We start from the raw sequence: 18,357 nt of genomic DNA on the forward strand, positions 1-18,357 counted from the left end.
CCTTCAAAGTGGGCAATTATCTGTTTTTGGGAGAAGGTCAAGACTGGTTTGAAGGGGCTCAAAGGGGCTTGAAGCGGCTCAAGGGCACATCAATCTACTTGACTTCCATTGTAACCTCTGCACACAATTCACCTTCAATCATCTCTTTTATTTTTTTAAACTTTTTATTCTAAATCAACACTTTATATCCTACCATGACTGCTCATTTTTTTTTCTTATCCCTACTTCTTACTATCTTCATTACTGCTGGTCTATCATTAAAGTAACATCCCATAGCCACATTTTCATCTTGGTTTTATTTACAAAGAAAATCTGAACAATTAAAATCCACATATTTAGGGAGGTGATATACCTATTAGCTACACATACAGACAGATCGGAGACACCCCTTCACCACAGACATGTACAGATATGTCTTCAGGCAGATACTTGTCTCCCTTTGTACCAGACTCTGCTACTTGTCTCTTCAGCCTTGCTTGGAATCTAATTAGCTAATGGGACAGGTCATCTACAAGGCAAGTGCTCTGCCAGTGGAAGATTAAGGATAATCTACCATGTTGTGAGAAGGAGAATCCTCTGGTAAGGCGTGGAATCTTTAGGTACAACCACTGGAGCAGAATATTGCTGGTCTTTATGGAGTCCACAAAAGACTTACTTAAAAAACATTAACGGTGACTTTATAAACAAGATAAATTACAGAGAAATATTTCATACATGGTTTTTATAACTAAAAGTTATTCTTTCTTAATACATTCCAGATGAAATATTAAAAAAAATTAGATAAGTGACATATAACATTAGTTTTATGTATATAGCATAATGATATTAGTGTATATTATACTAATTAGCATATATTACACTTACACTTACTTAAGTCTAGGTAATGGCCATCACCATACATAGTTATAAACTGTTTTTCATGTGATGAAAACCTGAAGATCTACTCTTTTGGCAACTTTCAAATACACGATACAGTATTATTGACCATAGTGCCCATGCTGTATTTTACATCACTAGGACTAGTTTATTTTATAGCTGAGAGTCTCCATGCATTTTTATTATGTATGGACTATTAAACTAAAGAACATTACTCCTAAACCATGTGAAGAAACTAGAAATGCTTACATGAAGAAGCCTAATATTTAAAAAAAAATTTTTTTTAATGTTTTTTATTTGAGAGTCAGAGAGAGACAGCGCCAGCAGGGGAGGGTCAGAGAGAGAGAGAGAGAGATATAGAATCCGAAGACAGGCTCCAGGCTCTGAGCTAGCTGTCAGCACAGAGCCTGACGCAGGGCTCGAACCCACGAACTGTGAGATCATGACCTGAGCTGAAGTAGGACACTTAACCAGCTAAGCCACCCAGGCACCTCCTAATCTTTTTTTATAGTCTTAGATATATATATCCTTTCTCCATATACCAGGGGTAACTGTGAGGAGTAGAATTTTTAAAATTTAAAACAACTTCCTGCATTTGTTTGGCATCAAAAGACCACAAATTAAATACATTTGGAAGTATTCTGGCCACTTTAAGAAGTGTGAACTATCTTTTTCATATTGGTCACTGGGTTAACTATATTCACAGAATTATTTTTCCTGAAAAATTAGACTGTAACTTTAAACATGAACTACAAATAAGTTTAATTAAATAAGAACTTTTACATACGTGAGGGTTGTTTCCATTCTTGAGACTTGTTCAAGGTCTTCATGAGGGTCCTTGAATCCAGTAAAGTAGTAATAAGACTTGTCCCACTTGATGGGCCTGTCAGACATCCTTTTAGCCTCTTTGAGAGGCTGGGAATACACATTAGAATTCAAGCTTTGGATATGTTCAACAGATAAACTGCAGGAGTTGAGAATATACAATACTGTGCTTAGCAGATCTCTGGTGTGCAAAGTAAATTTGACTGCTCGAAATCCTAGAGAATATAATTCCCCCAAACAATTAATACAGATGATTATTCATTTTATTTAAAAATAATTTTTCATGCAACATTAATAAAATCAGAACCTTTTAAAACATTTGATCACTGCTTAAAATCCATCCTACTGGCAAAATGGATGTACATTTTGTACATTTCTGTAAATGGAAAACTACTCTTCTCTGAAACTTTACCATAGTATCTTTACCTTCATGAATTCCTGTCAGTTCTCTTTCTAGTTTGGCACTAGAGACCAAACTCATTCCAGCCCAAGGAGGGGATTCAGAATATTTTCAATGCTGCCCATAAATATGGCCTCTACAGTCTAGAACGGAAAAGCTCTCCTATGAGCAAGTATCCATGAAAGATGTTTTCTAGCACTAAGACAAAGGAGGAGAGATGGAAGAATGGGGAGGTTTTACTGTGACAACGGTTCAAATGGGAGTGGTCTATATACAGGGGTGACAGAAACCTGTCTCGAATTTTCTGAGTACAGGAGGCCATCTTCCTACCTGTCCACTTGACTACCTAGTAACTCAATATTTTTGGAAGTGATGTAAAATTCCCTAATTGTGTAAAAGTTAATGCTTTACCATCTGACTTTGATTTTGGGTCGTCAGTGAGATAAGGTCAGTAATCTAACATGTTACATCTGCAATAGGAAATCTCTATTTTTTCTTTTCTTCATTACTGGGGGGGATTAGGCATGGTTCTAGCTGAATTTATGTAACTTCTCAACATCATCACCAACTGTGTCACTATTATCTTTCTTCAAATGTGAAGAAATCTGGTTCAAGGAGGTTTGGAAAACAGAGAAAGGGCTTAAATCTGAGTTGACTCCAAGCCCAGCATTTTCTTCTCCATTATACCACCCTAACACTGACTCTTTGTTCTTTTTTTTTTTTAAAGTATTTTTAGACTTGAAAATTATACAATTATTTTATAAGTACATCCTCACTGTGAAATTACAGATACATACAGTAAAATTAAAGTCTGTTAACAGGCATATAGCCTCACATCTTTACTAGACTTAACCATTTTTTTTTATGTTTATTTATTTTTTATTTTTTAGACAGAGAGAGAGCATGAGCAGAGGAGAGGCATAGAGAGATAGGAAGACACAGAATCTGAAGTAGACTCTAGGCTCTGAACCATCAGCACGGAGCCTGACGTGGGGCTCGAACTCACGGGCCGTGAGATCATGACCTGAGCTGAAGTCAGACGTCTAACCAACTGAGCCACCCAGGCACCCCTAGTTAACCTGCACTGTCTAATACGGTAGCTCCTAACCCTATAAGACAGTTTATAATTAAATTAATCAAAATAAAATAAAATTAAAATGCAGTTCCTGGTCACATTAACCACATTTCAACAGTCACATGGGACTAGTGCCTGCCATATTAGTGCACATACAGAACACTGAAGGCATTACAGAGAATTCTCCTGGACAGCACTGCCTAGACCTTTTCTATGTGCTTATGTGTGTATATTACCTGTGATATATACTCATAGTTGTTTACACAAACACATATATGTAGTTTGAATTGTTTCTTTTTAATACAGAAATAGCAACAATCTAGATATATTACTCTGAACTTGCTTTTGTTACTTAACCAATGTCTGTATGTATAGATTAACTTATTCTTTTTAGCAGCTATATATACCAGTCCATATAATGGAGGTAGTGCAATTTTTATTTAACACTTCTGAAACTGATGGACACAAAAATTTTTTTTAATTGTTCACTTTTCATATAAAGCTGAAATGTATTTTCTTATTATGGCCACTGATGGCAGATACTAGAGTTTCAGTCATTCTCAGAGATACATGCTTTTCTTGACACACAGACTTAAGGAACCCAGGACATGCAAACTAAGAAGTTTTTAGTTCAATCATTTGAATGTAAAGTGAGAAATACTGGCAGGAGAGTTGTTCTCGTTAGTAAAGAATAAAGTCCTTAATTCCTGCATCTGAGGGAAGGAAGAGCTCAGTCAAGGAACAGATCCTCAGAAGACTTGTCAGGAATAAATCTCAGTTTCTATCTTATCAGTCCCATCAATTATTTATTGCAATGTAAGGACTGCTATAGTGAGGAATGCCTATATCAGACTGCACATATGCTTTAATCTGAAAACAGCACATAATTAGTTTAGTTTGGACTACAGAAGCTATACATTTTAATGTTTGTTAGCTATTTGTATCTAGTATTTCCTGGGGTGCCTGAGTGGCTCAGTAGGTTAAGCGTCTGACTTCAGCTCAGGCCATGATCTCATGGTTTGTAGGTTCGAGCCCCACACTGGGCTCTGTGCTGACAGCTCAGAGTCTGCAGCCTGCTTCAGAGTCTGTGTCTCCCTCTCTTTCTATCCCTTCCCCTGCTCAGACTGTCTCTCTCTCTCTCAAAAATAAACATTAAAAAAAAAAAAAAAGCAGAGGACTTTTGTTGCTACTTAGTCACTGTTGACTTGTTTTAGCTTTTTTATAAAAGTTTATTTTTCTCAAAAGAGAAAACTTTATAAAAGTTTATTTTTCTCAAAAGTATTTCTTTTGAGAGAGAGAGAGAGAGACGGAAAGAAAGAGGGAAAGGAAAAAGGGAGAAAGAATCCCAAGCAGGATCAGGCTGTCAGTGCAGAGCCTGATGCCAATGCAGGGCTTGATCTCACCAACTTTGAGAACATAACCTGAGCCGAAATCTAGAGTTGGACATTTGGCCACTGAGCCCCTCAGGCACCCCTTACTTGTTTTAGCATTAACTCACAGAAAGCTCCTAGTAACTCTTCCTCTTGCTTTAATGAAGTTTATTTCCTCATAGGCCACGAAAAAGATGCAGAGCTAAAGAAATGATTCAGGCCTTTAATTTCAGTACTGAAAATCAATAGTAAACAGTTTACCTTGTTACCTTAATTATCAATGATTTTAATTTTATAATTAAGATAAAAAGGTTAAAAACATCAAAATCTTTTAAATACTTGTCAGATTTCCAGACTCCGTCATAAAGGTAGAGGCAAAAATAATTACTAACAAAATTTTTAGAGGAATAGATAACGTAAAATATAAATCACAACATCAGACTAAGAATGAGGAGGCACTAGTTCTAGTACCACCTCTGTCCCTAATTTGCTGTGTGAAACTTCCCAAGTTTCTGAGTTTGCTCTCTGTTTGCTTCTTCTCTAACAAACAGATGTGGTTCATTCTTTTTAAAATTTTTATTTTTGAGAGACAGAGCATAAGTGGGGGATGGGCAGAGAGAGACAGAGACACAGAGTCTGAAGTCAGGTTCCAGGCTCCGAGCTGTCAGCACAGAGCCCGACGTGGGGCTCGAACTCACGAACCATGAGATCATGACCTGAGCCAAAGTTGGCACTCAACCAATTGAGCCACCCAGGCACCATGTAGACCTGGTTCATTCTTTAACTCCATGTGAGGTGAACATTCAAGATAAACCCAGTTAATGGCTGTAGTGAAAGCAGCAATGACTTCAAAATGAGCCCAACTCGCCCAAACCCAGACAAATATAAACTGAATGGTGATAATATTGTTTTAAAAACTGTAAAGGGCTTAATCTGCCTTTACAAATTCTATCTGACATGGGGAAATCATAAACTCTAAGTAGATAACTATGCAGAAGTATGAGGTTTTTCAATTCCTAGCCTAATCCTGACTGTGTATCTATAAAGAGGATTTATGAATACTTGGTTTTGCACTATCAAAGAATGTATTTCAGCTGACTGAGAACAGCACGTTTATAATGATTACTTACAACTGCAAACGGAAATGTGTCATTTAGAGTGATAAACATAATTACTGCTATTACTGCTATTATCATTAACAGCGTTCTTCGGTAGGGCTGTGCTTTCACAATAGGACTGAGTTGACTTTTTATCGCTGGATAAGGAAGAATAGTGTCTTTTTTAAAGTAAAACTCCCAAATCAGAGGTAGACGGAGAAAGAGACTAGGAATTTGATTCTGATCTCCTACATTCAAACATGAAGAGAGTAAGAAAACAAAGAGAAAATACAAGATCAAATGTTCACTCCTGGAGAGACTGGGTAGGAAGTGGCTTTTCAGCATGAATATCCTGCTTTACACTTTCCTCCTCACTCCATGCAGGAGCCCGAGGGCCTTGTGAGCCCTAGGTAAACGGCAGGTGTGTTCCCTGCGAATGCTGCAGTACTTACACACAGTACTTCACCTCTTTCATTTTAGTCATGAGGAACTAGAGGTCACACAGCTAGTCACTGGCAGACCAAGAAAGAGAGTCTAGGTCCCAAAAATGATGACATCTTGATCTTTATAATAGTTTGTTTCAAAAAAAATTATAGTGCATTTTCTAATTGTTTTAACCTTAACTCATAGAAAGGTCCCGGTAAACCTTACAATTATTTTAAAGTTCACTCTAAAAATAAAGTTATTTCCTCAAGGATCACCAAAACGATCTATATTTAGAGAAAATACAGATCTGTACTTGCCCTTAAAGTATTTCTGTATCTGGACTAAAACAGCAACAAAGGATTAAAAGAAGGCTGTGTATTAAGACTGATTTAAAGACCCAAAGGGCACCTGTGTGGCTCAGTTTGTTGAATTCAGTTCAGGTCATGATCTTTTGGTTCCAAAGACCAAGCCCTGCATCAGGCTTATGCTGACGGCGTGGAGTTGGCTTGGGATTCTTGCTCTTTCTCCCCCTCTCTGCCCCTCCCCTTCTTGCTCTCTCTTTCAAAATAAATAAATAACACTTAAAAAAATAAGTAAAAAGAGCCTAAAGCTGGAGTTGAAAGGCCTAAGTTCAAGATCCATATTCCGTCTCCACAGTTCTGGCAAAATCCTGCACAGTACCAATTTATTTGAGCAAATACTACCTACTTCAGAGTACTTTGAGGACAAAATAAGGGATTATAGGCTGTACTTTAAAAAATGTAAATTGTTATAGACACGTTTAACAGTTAACACTGAAATAGGAAGTGGACGAAAAGATTAGAAAATTAAAAAAAAATTTAAATATTTTTATTTATTATTGAGAGACAGAGAGAGACAGAGCATGAGCAGGGGAGGGGAAGACACGGAATCTGAAGCAGGCTCCAGGTTCTGAGCTGTCAGGACAGAGACTTGAACTCACAGAGATCATGACCTGAGCTGAAGTCAAATGCCTAACCGACTAAGCCACCCAGGAGCACCCCAAAAAAAATTTTTTTAAGGGGGCACCTGGGTGGCTCAGTTGAGTATCTGACTTTGGCTCAGGTCATGATCTCATGATTCAGGGGTTCAAGCCCCACAGTGGGCTTTGTGCTGACAGTGTGGAGCCTGCTTTAGATTCTCTGTCTTCCTCTCTCTGTGTCCCTCCCCCTCTTGTGTTCTTTCTCTCTCTCTCAAAAAAAAATACATTTAAAAATTAAAGAAAAAAAGGAAGTGGACAAATAGGAACATTTCAGTTTTACATACAAAAAAGTTTAAACACAAAAATGGCTTGTTCAAACACAGTTAGCCAGGAATAGAATCTTAATTCTAGGAAAACAATCAATGAAATATTATTATTATTATTATTATTATTTTTAAGACCAAGGCTTCAATCCAAAGGTATTCTGGCAACAGCACATTTAATGAACAGATTTATCACGAAGCTCACAAGGGCTAGAAATGAGAAAACATACCGGATGTGCTAAAGGGCTCCTGGCCTTCAGAGGCGTTCTGCTCTGTTTCTCTCACATAAAATGTAAGCTGAGTTGGTTTCAAAGACTTGAAGCCTGGTTTCTGGAGGTTTTCCAAGTAGACACTTAATCTCTTAAGAGAATTTTCATTGACTTCCTGGAAAAAAAACAAACGGGCATTTACACACAAAATAGAATAAGGAAACAATTAATCCTGACCTTTAAACACATTATTGAGGGTATTATATAATTAGTATTAAATAATTTAGTGTTAAAAATGTTGGGATTTCATAGCTCTTTGGTGAAGAATAAAACTGGATCCACACCTCGTAACATGTAACAGACAGACTCCTTAAGGCTAAAATGTGAAAAAAAAAGTAATTGCATAAGCGAATTCCTTTATATCATTGGTGTGGAAAAAGCCTAACTATGACTAAGTCTCAAGCTGATACAGGACTGATCAATCCAATTACATGAAAATTAAGAAACTTAAAAATATCACAACCCCCCCCCCCAGAGCAATTTATATATAAATAAGCTACTTGAGAGAAAATATTTTCAAGTTATTTCTCTCTGTAAAGGGCTCTTAAGATGACCACCTGGAGGAGATTGGTTGCATTTTAGTACATTCATTCAATAGAGTACTACTATACAGCTAAAAAGAAGGGAGAGAAAGAATGCGGTGTAGAAGTCTAGGAACTGACATGGAATTATTTCCAAGGTTATTAAGTGAAAACAGAAACATCCTTTTGTGAAGGAACAGCTCTACAGAATGGCATAAATACTAACCATGCTTCTTATCACTATAGGTTTCTTCTCAGATGCATTGTCAATTCTGAAATTAGGAATGGTTTATTTTTGTTTGATTTTTTTTTTTTTTTTTTGAGAGAGAGCGAGCTTGTGAGCAGGGGAGGGGCAGAGACAGGGGAGGGAAGAAAGAATCCCAAGTAGGTTCCATGCTGTCAGTACAGAGCCCGATGGGGGGCTCAAACTCATGAACTGTGAGATCATGACCTGAGCCGAAATCAAGAGTCAGACACCTAACCAACTGAGCCACCCAGGCACCCCTCTCTGTCTGTTTAATTTTATTATAACATGCTGTTCTTAGCTGTGGCAGTCCAGTGGGCTAAGGTACGTTTCCTGCTAAGACTAAATCTTCATAATCATGTTTTGCTACAAGTTTTTATTTTTGCCAAAAAGAAACAGACAGAACAACCCAGAAACTAAGAAAAATGGTGGTCTACAGGAAGTTAATAGGAATGAGATAAAGGAAACAGGCACAGGAGTGAGACTTCTGAGTCCGCTTTGAATTTAGTTTTGCTTTCTGAAACCTAGAAATGTTTTGTAGATTTTAAAATGGAGTTAAAATGAAGAGGATTGGGGCGCCTGGGTGGCTCAGTTGGTTGGGCGGACTTAGGCTCAGGTCATGATCTCACGGCTCGTGGGTTTGAGCCCCGCGTCGGGCTCTGTGCTGACAGCTCAGAGCCTGGAGCCTGCTTCTGATTCCATGTCTCCCTCTCTCTCTGACCTTTCCCTGCTCATGCAGTCTCTCTCTGTATCTCAGAAACAAATAAAACATTAAAAAAAAAATAAAATGAAGAGGATTAACAATAACTGCTTCACTTTGAGACCCTGGCCTGCTGCTGACTAGATGGCTTCCCTAGAAAAGGGACAGGGTGTCCTGCACAAGAGCAGAGGAGATCAGACTGCATGTGTGGTGCCAGCAAGGGTGAACTGCCTCTTGGTGCTAGTTGTTTAATATGTGAGGGATGGGGTCACACGCAGAAGCACTACGGCAGGGCACGGAAGAGAGTGCTGGGAAGGAAGCGGGGTGGCTGCCTGGGAGAATCTCATGAAAGGAGAAGCTTCAACAAGAAAGGAAAGGACACGCCGCATCTATGTGACCGAGCCCTAGTAAAAACCTGGGATCCTAGGCCTGGCACAGGGGAGGGACTCAAATACAAGTGAAAGAGTAAATGAAAATATGGTTGACTCTTGAACCACATGGATTTGAGCTGCAGAGGCTCACTTATGGGTGGACTTTTTTTTTTGATAAATACAGTACTGTAAATGTATTTTCTCTTATAATTTCCTTTTTAAAAAAATAGTATTTTTGAGAGAGGGCACAAGAGGGGGAGGGACAGAGAGAAAGGGAGAAGGTGGATCTGAAGTGGGCTCTGAAGTCTCAGTGCAACTGACTGAGCCACCCAGGCACCCCTCTTCCTCATGATTTAATAACATTTTCTTTTCTCTAGCTTATTTTTTTAAATAGTTTATTGTCAAGTTGGTTTCCATAATCTCTAGCTTATTTTTAAGAATTTAGTATATAATACACATAACATGTAAAATATGTGTTAATTGTTTATATTATTGGTAAGACATCTGGTCAACAGTAGGCTATCAGTAGTTAAGTTTTTGGGGAGTCAAAAGTTATATACAGATTTTGGAATATGCAGGGAGTTGCTGCCCCAACCCCTGCATTGTTCAAGGGTCAGCTATATTAATTTACCAAACAATCACATTTCAGGAATACTATGTTGGAGCTATCCATGACCCTCTCAGGTTTGATTTATAGAAGTCAGAAAAGCCGTTTGGGGCACCCAGGTGGCTCAGCCAGTAAATCATCCGACTCTTGATTTTAGCTCAGATCATGATCTCATGGTTTGTGAGATCAAGCCCTGTGCTGGGCTCTGAGCTGACAAGCATGGAACCTGCTTGGGATTCTCTCTCTCTTCCTCTCTCTGTGGCTCACATGCGTGTGCTCTCTCTCTCAAAAAATAAACATTAAAAGAAAAAAAGAGAAACTGTTATACTTATGGTTATGGTTTATTACAGCAAAAGGATACAGATTAAACTCAGAAAAGGGGAAAGGCATATATGGTGGAGTCCAGGAGAGACCAAGTTCAAAGCTCCAGCTGTCTTCTCATGGTGGATTTGTACAGCTAGTGTTAACTCCCCAGCGACAGTATGTGACAAAGCATGAGAAGTGTTGCCAACTGAAGAGGCTCAGCCAAGCTTTGGTGTCTTGCATTTTACTGGGTTCAGTCATACAGGCAGGTAGTGCGTGTCACTGACTTTAGCTATTCAAAGTCTCCAGCACACCCAGAGGGCCTTGGACTTACGAAAACAGGCATTCAACATAAAGCCCATTTTTAGCACAGAATAACTAGCACGGCCCTAGACCGCACGCATACGAAAGATTCCCAGCAGGCAGGATATTCTAAGGGCTCAGAGCATATCTCCTAGGAGGCAGCCAAGGGCCAAGACCAAAGCCAGGCATTTCTTTGGAATGGGCAGAGTTTAGCAACCTAAGCCTGCCGGAGTTCACCTTTTAGAGCACACAGAAGTTTCAATGAAAAGAAAAGGTACATTCATAGTATGGGTGGGTCCCCTCCCTTAGGAAAGGAAAAAAAAAAACCTCAAGGCAACCTGACTATACATGTATGTGACAATATCCTCCATGACCTTAACATGAGAGCACTTAATCAGACTGCATGTTTGTGTGTTACTATATGAGAGACAGAGAAGTAAAAATAAATAAATAAATAAATAACTACATCACATGGCATCCAGGACTCAGTTCTTTGGGTACGAACCCAACTCAGTGGTGCTGGCAGGAATAAAGTTGCTTCCTGGAAAGAAAAGCCTCAGTGTCATGACTCTCTGTGCGAGGGTCCTGCTACAGTAGAGGAGGGAAAACATCCATCAACTACTAGGCTTAATTTTTCCATACGTGCTGGGTTTAAAAACTTGAAGTAATTAGCATCCCCAAGGTAATGACTATTTTTCACTTGATTCATTTTACTAATTACTTAGAAAGGGTGTGACCTTGAGTAGCCAACATAGGTATCAAATATCACAAGCAGAATATTTTCCTAGAGCAAAGAAGCAAAATTAGTTTTTTCCACAAGTAGAAAAAAATTATATAATAATGTTCTAGATTTTCAAGAGTTTTAAATTCCTTTTCATGTTAAACCAGGTATTAATGTTAAGGAAGATAAGCAGAACCAATGAAATAATTCCTATCTAAGGTTAAAAAATAGTAATCCTCCTCACTAAGTTTATTGTAAGTTACTTTTCATATCAGTTTACATTCCTGCAACATACAATGAGTGAAGCTGTAGGGATCTGAATCAGTGGCATGCAACAGGAAGGAAAACCATATAGGGGACTAAAAAAACTTTCCTTATAACCATCCTTTTTTTTTGTTTTACATTTTAGTTTTTATTAAAAAAATTTTTTAAAAATTTATCTGAGAGAGAGTGTGAGCAAGGAGAGGGGCAGAAGGAGAGAGAGAATCTTTACCAGGTTCCATGCTCGGTGAGAGCCCAACACAGGGCTCAATCCTGCGACCCTGAGATCATGACCTGAGCCAAAATCAAGAGTTGGATGGTCAACTGAGCCATCCAGGCACCCCCCACCCCCGTAACTATCCTTAACAAAAGGATGGACCATAGAAGACTGATATTTTCTAACACTCAATTTTACTCTAAAAACTGGTCAGAAAACATTACTAATAGTGTATAGAGTTTCCATGATAGCTTTATAGCCTTGATTAAAAATCACAGCTTTCATATAAGGGAAAAACAGTCTAGCTCCTGTGTGTCTCCTTTATCATTCACACAAAACACTTCACTTCTGACACTTCTGGTCACCAAATGGATGGAGGCTTTTCTCCACAATAAGTAATTCTCTGTGACACCCAGCTGGGTGCCCTACAATTTAACTCGATTGTGACATTATTCATCCAGAGACAGCATCAGATCCCGCAGGTTAAGGGTTCAGTCCCACAAGACTGTCCTCTCCCTCCACCCCTACACATACGTCAGATGCCAGTCGCACCTGTTATTGCCTGTGCTTCTGACCAACCAGCTGTTTGCAGCAGCCCCGCTCCTTAGGTTCTATCAATTTGCTAGAGCTGCTCACAGAACTCAGGGAAACACTTACTCATGTTTACCACATTAAAGAATGTAAGGGATCCAAATAGCCAGGTGAAGAGATACCCAGGGTCCCAAGCACAAGAACCTTTGTCTGCGCAGAGTTGGGGAGCACTACCCTCTAGTGTAGATGTGTTTACCCACCTGGAAGCTGTCTGCACCCCATACTACTAGAATCTGATGGAGGCTTCCTTAGATAGGCATGATCAGTTTTTAACTCTATTTCCAGCCCTTCTCTCTGCTCTGGAGGGTGAGGTTTGGGGCTGAAAATTCCAAGCTTCTAATCATGCCTTGGTCTTTCTGGGGACCAGCCCCCTCCAGGGGCCACCCAAGGTCACGTCATCAGAACAAAAGATGCTTGTGGTGCTGCTACAGCTTAGGAATTTACAAGGGTTTTCAGAGCTTTGTGCCAGGAACTGGGGGCAGAAGCCAATGTATATATATTATATTTTCCATTCCCTCAGATTTCATAAAAAACCAACAGCTATATTTTCAATTTTCAGTATATATATTTCAAGTTAATTCAAAACACTGACTTTATCACCATGACAAAACAATCCAAATTTATAGAACTCTGTATTATATTGTGTCAAAAATTAATAAACTGAAATGTGGACTAAAGGTTAAATAAATAAATGAATGTTTACCCTCTCTCTGGGGTGTTGTCCAAAGAAATCTGGATGTACTGCAAAATAGAATGGCCTCAAGGCATTGACCGCTTCAGCTCCCGATAAAGCTCTTGAGTAGAGCAACCAGTGTGGAAATCTCTTCTCTAGACATAACCTTTAAAAAGATTCCGATTTATTAGTTACCAAGGAGCTGACACAAACACACAGATCCCCAGTGCATAAAGCGACAATAACATTAACACTATTATGTATGGAAAATACCATAGAAACAAGATAGTAACCAAAACTGTGGTTTTCTGAAATACATAAAAGTTTTAACAAGCAAATGTCCAGGTGTGAAATAAATAGGTTGTGGGGATATAATATATAGCATAGGGAATACAGTCAATAATATCATAACAACTTTGCACGTTGACAGATGATAACTATGTTTACCATGGAGATCACTTACTAATGTATAAAAATACTGAATCATGATGTACACCTGAAACTAAGGAAACTGTGTGTCAATTATACTTCAATTAAAAAGAAATTAAAAAATAAAGAATAATAATAATAAGAAGAAATATATTAAAGTTTTAACGAGCAGCGAGTACCATGTGGCTTCTAAAAACAGTGATTTTAAATCTCGTGCAAATGAAAAATATTAATTAATAATAATAAAATGTTCTCTCAAAGCCTATTTTGAAATACTAAATGTCATTACAACACATGATGACAATTTTCTATAACATTTTTTTCTTCAGATCAAAAAAAATCTCAATATTCAATAATACAATCTTTACAGTGAAAAACATTTTGAAAATTATAATGCTTAAAAAGTGATACAAGATGTCCCTTAGTTCACTTCCTCATTGCTAGCATGCTAAAATTACTCTAGGTGGAGAGCTTAACATTCTCATTCTTAGATTCTGGCCTAACTCACCTAGGAGTGTATTTTTAAGTGCAGTTTTAAATACAAATGAAATTATTTGCAGTTTTGGGGAAGAAATCCCATAACATCTATTTTTGAATGTTATATAATTTTCCCTTTTCCATTCTATAACAGGTCTATAAAGGAATCTAAATTATTAGGCGCATTTTTGTCATAATGCATTACTTCATACATAGTTGAGCATGAGTGGATCTCATACATGACTGAATCTATGCAAAGGTTTTATATTTTTTTAAACATTTTTTAAAAAATGTTTTATTTATTTCTGAGAGAGAGAGAGAGACAGAGTGAACAGGGGAGGGGCAGAAAGAGAGGGAGACACAGAATCCGAACAGGCTCCAGGCTCTAAGCTAGTTGTCAGCACAGAGCTAGATGTGGGGCTTGAACCCATGAACCATGAGATCATGACCTGAGCTGAAGTCGGACGCTTAACTGACTGAGACACCCAGGCACCCCGGTTTATGTTTTTGTAAAAAATATTTCTATTTATTTCTAGGAGAGAGAGAGAGAGAGAGACAGAGTGAGCAGGGGAGGGTCAGAGAGAGAGCAAGACACAGACTCTGAAATAGGCTCCAGGCTCTGAGCTGGCAGTCAGCACAGAGCCCGACGTGGGGCTCGAACCCATGAACCGCGAGATCATGACCTAAGCGAAAGTCGGACGCTTAACCGACTAAGCCACCCAGGCGCCCCTTATGTTTTTAAAAAGAGAGATTACAGGATCATTTACGGAGATTTTTTGTAACAATCTGGAGACCACCAACATATTTTCAGATTACCTTTGGTCTGGTTTTGTTTTTTGCACGTATTTGACCCTTTTACAACGTCAGTACACGTAGGCTTGGGTAGGAAGGGCTACGACAGGGGCCTGAACAATAAAGGAAACAGTAAAGCAGGTACCCAGGTCCTCAGAGTGAGGCAGCGTAAGTAAACATTAGTGACGGCTCCGCTTATCCCCCACTTCAGTTCTCATTTCCAAGTGTTTGACACACACTTAGCTATCCTATCGGCCTGTAAAATTTTGTGCGTAAAAAAAGGAGTAGAGGTCTCTGTTTTCCTTCTAATCTCAGCCTGGATACAGAACTCAAGGAAGCAGCTGAATCCAGGATTGTCTTATTTCTGTCACTGGGGAACCACTGCTCTCAGTGCTGCCCAAGCGCAAACCCACAGCTGCAGCTCTGCCCAGCACTTCCCACACCCACCCTGCTTTTGGGTGGTCTGGGAGTCAGTTATTTCTTCTCACTTTACAGTGTCCCTGGAAGCCACTCCTTCCTCCCACTCTCTCCGTCCCCATTTGTCACCCCCCGGCTGGACGGCACACCTTCACAGTCCACCTGCCTCCCAGTCTTACCCCTACCACGGCGCACACAGGTCCGTTTTCCTGACATCCCACTACCACTGGATTCCCCACTTTTGCTGGTGTTTCAACTGCTGCTGAATCAACTCCAATCCTAGTCTCGTACCGCAAGTCCTTTGTAACCCTTCCAATCTGTCTTTCCAACGTGACCTCCTACCACTCCTTCAGACACCCTCAGGTCAGCCCTCAGTGACCTTTCTCCTTCCCTTTCTTCTGCATGGTTTCTACAACCGACACACACTCTCTGTGCTTAGTTCCATCTCCCCACACAGTACTCACTCACAAGACAATTACTGTGTAAGTACTAAGTGTTAGAAGGCAAGACGCCCATTTCCCCCAGATACTTCCCGTTAGCACCCTCGCTATAAACAGTCTCTCCTTCTAAACTCTTAAAACGGAAACTGCGTGCCCGGCATACTTGGAAGACCATAGCGTAAGTGACGTTTCTGTTTGTTCTCTTCCTCCACCCACACCAGTCCTCCTCACTATCGTGCACTGTAAACACGTTTTACATGAATACTTGCTGTTGTTAGGTATGTTAGCTGGCATCTGCTAAAAAGCGGAAGCCAAGACACGCTTAGATGTGCGGGAGAAGTACGGGCAACGGGAGGAGAGGGTAGGGAGAACTTTCAGACCACGATTCAGGTCTGACACCTGTGGGGGTGGGCAGGGCAGGGCAGGAGGGCAGGCTGCAGTACGGCTCCAGGAAGGTCAGGCAGGCCAGGAATACAAAGTCCTGCTCTGCCTGGTCACAGACAGCCCGGGAAGTGTGGCTCTGGGGCGAATCCTTTGGTGGACCTGGAGAGCCCAGGGAGCTCAGTGGTATCTTATGGCCGCCACAGCCAGGGTCTGGCACAAGCATTATTGTTTTTAATCTTTTAAATTTTTTAAAATGTTTATTTATTTTTGAGAGAGTGAAACAGAGAGAGACAGAGAGAGCGAGAGCAGGGGAGGAGCAGAGAGAGAGGGAGACACAGAATCCGAAACAGGCTCCAGGTTCTGAGCTGTCAGCATGGAGCCCAACGTGGGACTCAAACTCAAGGACTACGAGATCATGACCTGAGCTGAAGTTGGATGCTTAACCAACTGAGATACCCAGGGGCCCCTAGTCAGTTCTACTTTTTAATATAATTTTCTTTTTCCCTATAGGGCTTCTGATCTCTTTCAATTATACTATTTAAGTCTATTATAAAATGTCAATTAAATTCATATAATTGAACTCCTTAAATCTTTAAAAAAATTTTTTTTAACATTTATTTATTTTTGAGAGAGGGAGTAAGACAGAGAGTGAGCAGGGAGGGGCAGAGAGAGGAGACAGAGAATCCAAAGCATGCTCCAGGCTCTGAGCAAGCATTCAGCAGAGAGTCTGACCTGGGGCTCGAATCCACGAATCGTGAGATCATGACCTGAGATGAAGTTGGACACTTAAGTGACTGAGCCACCCAGGTGCCCCAAATCCTTTTTTGAAGTAGGATTTAGATTATATATCATTAATAGCAAATACAGTAATCAAATGACCTTACTATACAATTTAAAGTGGTTTTCCATATGATAGCATAGACTTGAGAGCAACACATCAAAAACTATGCTAAGGACAATCTTTATCTTTTTTTCTCTTAAAATTTTCACACTGAACTATTCTGAAACATAGGATTTTTTTTTTTTTTTTGCTTCTGCCCTGAATGAACTTTTGGAGGATCTGGATGTTCATATGAACTTTCCTTCTTCTTTTTTTTTTGTTTCAGCCCTCCTTCATAACATAATTTTAGAATTTGAAAAATAACAATAAATTAAAATTATCCAAATGCGTAACATATTTCCCTACCCACACTATTTACAGATTGGACCACACAGCTTACCTTCTCACAGGTCTCAGGTGGCAAAACATTTCTGAATGTATATATATACGTCAATTCCCAGCCATCCATTAATCACCTAAAAAGTTAAGCAGATACAAGTAATGAACAAATGGAATTTGATATTAAAAGATTACCACTTACATTAACATCCCACTCCCAAAATGAAATGCTTACCTATAAACTAACAAAATATGTACAAGATCTATATGAGTAAAACTATCAAACTGATGATAAAATCAAAGAAGAATTAAATAAACAGACGTCCCATGTACATGGATAGGAAGACTCAATATTGTCAAGATGTCAGTACTTTCCAACTTGAGCTATAGGAGAATAGATTAAATCAACAGATTCAGTGCAATCCCAATAAAAACTCTAGTAAGTTGTTTTATGGATATTAGAGGTTCCTCAAAAAGTTAAAAATAGAACGACCCTATGATCGAGCAATCATACTATTAGATATTTACCCAAAAGATACAAAAATACAGATTCAAAGGGGTACATGCACCTGATGTTTTATAGTAGCATTATTAAAAATAGCCAAACTATGGAGAGAGCCCAAATGTCCATCAAGTGGTGAATGGATAAAGACGATGTGGTACCTACACACAAACACAGGAATATTACTCCGTCATCAGAAAGAATGAGATCTTGCCATCTGCAACCACATAGGTGGAGGAAATCAATCAGAGAAAGACAAATATCACATGATTTCAGTCATGTGGAATTTAAGAAACAGACAAAAAAAAAAAAGAGAGACAAAACAGATAAACATATGGGATGGAGGAAGAAAAGGAGGAGAAAGGGAAACAAACCACAAGAGACTCTTAATAATGGAGAACAAACTGAGCGTTGATGGAGAGGGGTGGGTGGGAGATGGACTGAATGGGTGATGGATATTAAGGAGGGCACTTGTGATGAGAACTGGGTGTTGTATGTGGGTGATGAATCACTGAATTCTATTCTGGAAACCAATATTGTACTGTATGTTAACTAAAATTTGAAAGAAAAAAAAAAGAAAGAAAGAAAGAAAGAAAGAAAGAAAGAAAGAAACAAACCAGCACACAGATGTTTAAAGAAGTCTT

The 18,357-nt window shown here is 39.2% G+C and overlaps 1 protein-coding gene across 4 annotated transcripts in view; it reads right to left on the reverse strand.

Annotated features, from left to right (window-relative positions):
• Positions 1-18,357, reverse strand: part of TCAIM (T cell activation inhibitor, mitochondrial) — a 59,483-nt gene that overhangs the window by 30,967 nt on the left and 10,159 nt on the right. For all 4 annotated transcript variants that reach the window (XM_039230402.1, XM_039230404.1, XM_039230403.1 and 1 more), the window contains exons 2-5: positions 17,273-17,348; positions 13,144-13,279; positions 7,563-7,716; positions 1,664-1,916 (exon numbers count right to left, since the gene is read on the reverse strand). In XM_039230402.1, the coding sequence (XP_039086333.1) occupies positions 1,664-1,916; positions 7,563-7,716; positions 13,144-13,279; positions 17,273-17,301 (572 nt within the window). In that variant the 5' untranslated portion in view covers positions 17,302-17,348. The remainder of the gene's footprint in view (positions 1-1,663; positions 1,917-7,562; positions 7,717-13,143; positions 13,280-17,272; positions 17,349-18,357) is intronic.

This window comes from Hyaena hyaena, unplaced genomic scaffold (genome assembly GCF_003009895.1).
Source record: "Hyaena hyaena isolate Hyena2069 unplaced genomic scaffold, ASM300989v1 scaffold_45, whole genome shotgun sequence".
Classification (NCBI taxonomy): domain Eukaryota; kingdom Metazoa; phylum Chordata; class Mammalia; order Carnivora; family Hyaenidae; genus Hyaena; species Hyaena hyaena.